The 3,296-nt window shown below is 46.3% G+C and overlaps 1 protein-coding gene across 1 annotated transcript; it reads right to left on the reverse strand.

Moving 5' to 3' along the window:
- Positions 1 to 318: 318 nt before the first annotated feature.
- Positions 319 to 1,287, reverse strand: foxb2 (forkhead box B2; the record flags this gene model as incomplete). Its single annotated transcript, XM_079516175.1, has 1 exon — positions 319 to 1,287. The coding sequence occupies one exon, from the start codon at positions 1,285 to 1,287 to the stop codon at positions 319 to 321; it is 969 nt and encodes a 322-aa protein (XP_079372301.1).
- Between the last annotated feature and the right edge of the window lie 2,009 nt (positions 1,288 to 3,296).

Here is a 3,296-nt window from a genome sequence, read left to right on the forward strand (position 1 = left end):
TGGAAACCAATTTACATATGTTCTCCTAATCAAAAGTTTCTTTGGGTTTAGCGAGCTTTATTATCTGATTGTAAGTCGGTGCCACTTTACAACATAGCCTAAATTCCCACATAAATTGTGCAAATTAATGTCGGTCCAATAAAAATGTCGTAAAACTGAACAAATTAAATCTTATTTATAGCGACTCTCTGCAGTCAATATACCATGGTTACATTGTTATGTGTCTCACATACTCGATTCGCAATTAGAATATCCTTCTGATATATAAGCATATATAGCCACACACATTTCCCCAGAAACTTCCCGCAATTTACCCGTTTAGGACAGAAGTAGAGCCGGGTGTAGGCCTAAGGGGTTCCCTTTCCCTTCCAGTGGGTCGCCTTTTTCCATAATCGATATCGGTGTGCAGAGTTGTCCTGGACCCGCCTGCAATCCCGTCAAACCAGGCATGGGACCCAAAGACGGGGTGGCTTTGATTGGCACAGGAACAGCGGGAAGGGTTTGCCCGTTGGCGTTGTGGTAGAGGCCCTTCATGGACATGCCGAACGGCGCATAGTCGGTGGAAGTGGGCACGGGCACCCCGCCCATGGAATCCGACAGCATTCCAACATGTGGCCACATTGAATTGACGACGCTGCTGAGCTGCGCAGGCACAGGGTATCCCAGGTGATGCATGACGGAGGTGAGAGGCAGGCCGCTGGCCATCACGCCCTTATAGTCCCGACCTATGATGTTTTCGATGGCGAACGGGTGTTTAAACCCCCCGGGTTGGGAGCACGTTATGCCCCCGTAGCTCTGGAAATGTGGCAGTCGGCCCACGGTGCTGGCCGGGCCAACGGAGTGGTCGTGGTGCCCGGTGGTCCCTGCCAGCTTGCCCCCTTGGTGGTGGTGGTGATGATGGTGAAAGTAGTGCATCATTGGAGAGCTTTTGCAGGCCATGTGTTCTGAACGCAGCAGCTTGAAGCGTTTCCTTCTCCTTAGGAAACTGCCATTCTCAAACATGTCTCCACAGTCCGGGTGGAGGGCCCAGAAACTGCCTTTACCCGGTTGGTCAGGGCGCCTTGGGATCTTGATGAAGCAATCGTTAAACGAGAGATTGTGCCGCAAGGAATTCTGCCACCGTTGTGTGTTCTCTCGGTAGTACGGAAAACGGTCCATGATGAACTTGTAAATGTCACTCAGAGGCAACATCTTTTCGGATGAGTTCTGGATAGCCATAGCCGTCAAAGAGATGTAGGAGTAGGGTGGCTTCTGGTCGCTGTAAGAGTTCTTACCAGGACGGGGCATGTTTTATTTTATTTCTTCAGATAATTGACGTTAAATGTGATAGTTGTTGTTGTTGTTTTCAGCTTGTTTCCAGACAATCACTACGGAACTAAATTGATAACGTGCGTATCAATCCCCCTCTGAAGCATATTTTCCCAAGATCATCTCATTAAACTCATGAAATGCTGTTAGATGCGGGCACTATTTACTATCCTTGAGTTCTGTTGACGTGCGTGAAAACCTTCTGTATTCCAGGAAAAATGTTTCCAAAGTCCTTTTTCGGTCTTTATTCCATTTGGCGCTCGCCAAAACGAATGCGTAAAAGTCAGTCTGTGTGCGTAAAAGTTGAGGGGAAAAGTCTTGTCTCTTCCTATGTCAGAAGACTGTAAGAGGCCAATTGGCTTCGATGTGTGTGCGCGCAGAATGGTAGGCACGGAGAGGTAGAGAGAGAGAGAGAGGGCTTTGCGGTGCTCAACCTCCTGCTCTATAGCTCTTCGTGTGCGCTGTTCCCGTTCTCCACGCACCGTTTTTGTAAGTTTGTCAGCGGGCATGAGGACCCCTGCAGGTCTCTCGCTCTATTATCACACTGCATCCAGGCTCTTAGGGACACGTCAGGGGAGCGGAGAGAGGGGCATGCATGATGTGGGTGTGTGCGGGGTGGGAGTATAAGAAATAAAAGGGAGGGGGGATATTTTCCAAGCATGCTCTCCTCGCCTGTTTACAAGAGAGAGCCACGCGCAAGGGGGGTAATGAATTTGGTCGACTATTAAGAGTGTCTGTACCGGTAAGCTTAAGCAAATGCCCCCATCTTGATAACGACAACATTAGCCGGTATTAAGTGGTGGTATAAAGTAGGCTATACCAACACATGCACTAGAAGATAAATAGCTCGATATATATATATATATATATATATATATATATATATATATATATATATATATATATATATCGAGCTATTTATCTCTATAATATATATAACAAGCATTGTTTTACTATAAGGCCGCTGCGTACTCCTATATAAGGAGCTAATATAATAGCCTTCTGCGCACACGCTCTGAACACCATACCATTTTATTATCAAAGGCAAAACTATTTAATTTTAGTAGGCTATACATCGTCGGTCCTCACATTATAGTTTTGTTTTGAAAATATATAGGCATGCATAGTACTTTGCTTTTACGGAACTTAATTTCCACAAACACACACACACACGCACGCGCACGCACGCACGCACACACACACACACACACACACACACACACACACACACACACACACACACACACACACACACACACACACACACACACACACACACACATTTGCTGAGATTAATTGCTGAGAGGGGAGTCCGGCGGGCGGCTGTCGATCTGTTCAAACACTCTCCGGTGAATCCTACAAGGATGTAAACAAACTTCCTCCGTTAATACAACGAATACCTTACAACGGACAACAACAAAAGCTGCTCCCCTTCTCACCGGCCAGGTGCCTGACTCGGCCCTTGACGGCGTCTGTCTTCCCCGGTGCCCCGGTGGGTCCCCGAATACATTACAATAATTAAGCCTCCGTGATTTAGCCTCCTTGGAGGGAAGTCCAACAATGTAATTAAGGGCGAGCTGGCTATAATAGATATGAATATTCAAAACAGTGTAAATTAATTAGCCGCGATACGTCTCTGCCGTTTTGTCTCAGACCTTCAAGCCCACGCAAAAGGTCAACTGTCGACAGAGAACGTTTTACAAAACGGTCGTAGCAAGTAGCCTAATTGACGAAGAGAACAGTTTGATAAAACCCTAAATAAAGATACAGCCTTTGTGTTTGCGTTTTGTTTTTCCTTGCATAGGCTAATTGTTTTCGTGGAGCCTGAAAAATGAGTTTTGAACATCCAAGGCCCTGAGAGGCTAACGCGGGTGAAGCATCCTCTTTAAACGCCCGGGAAAGATCAATATTAAATCTGTTTTCACAAAGGGGGCCGTTAAGTAGACACCGTGGCTGATCTGCATAACAAAATTAATTAGGTAGTCTAT

Source organism: Electrona antarctica, assembly GCF_951216825.1.
Source record: "Electrona antarctica genome assembly, chromosome: 12".
NCBI lineage: Eukaryota > Metazoa > Chordata > Actinopteri > Myctophiformes > Myctophidae > Electrona > Electrona antarctica.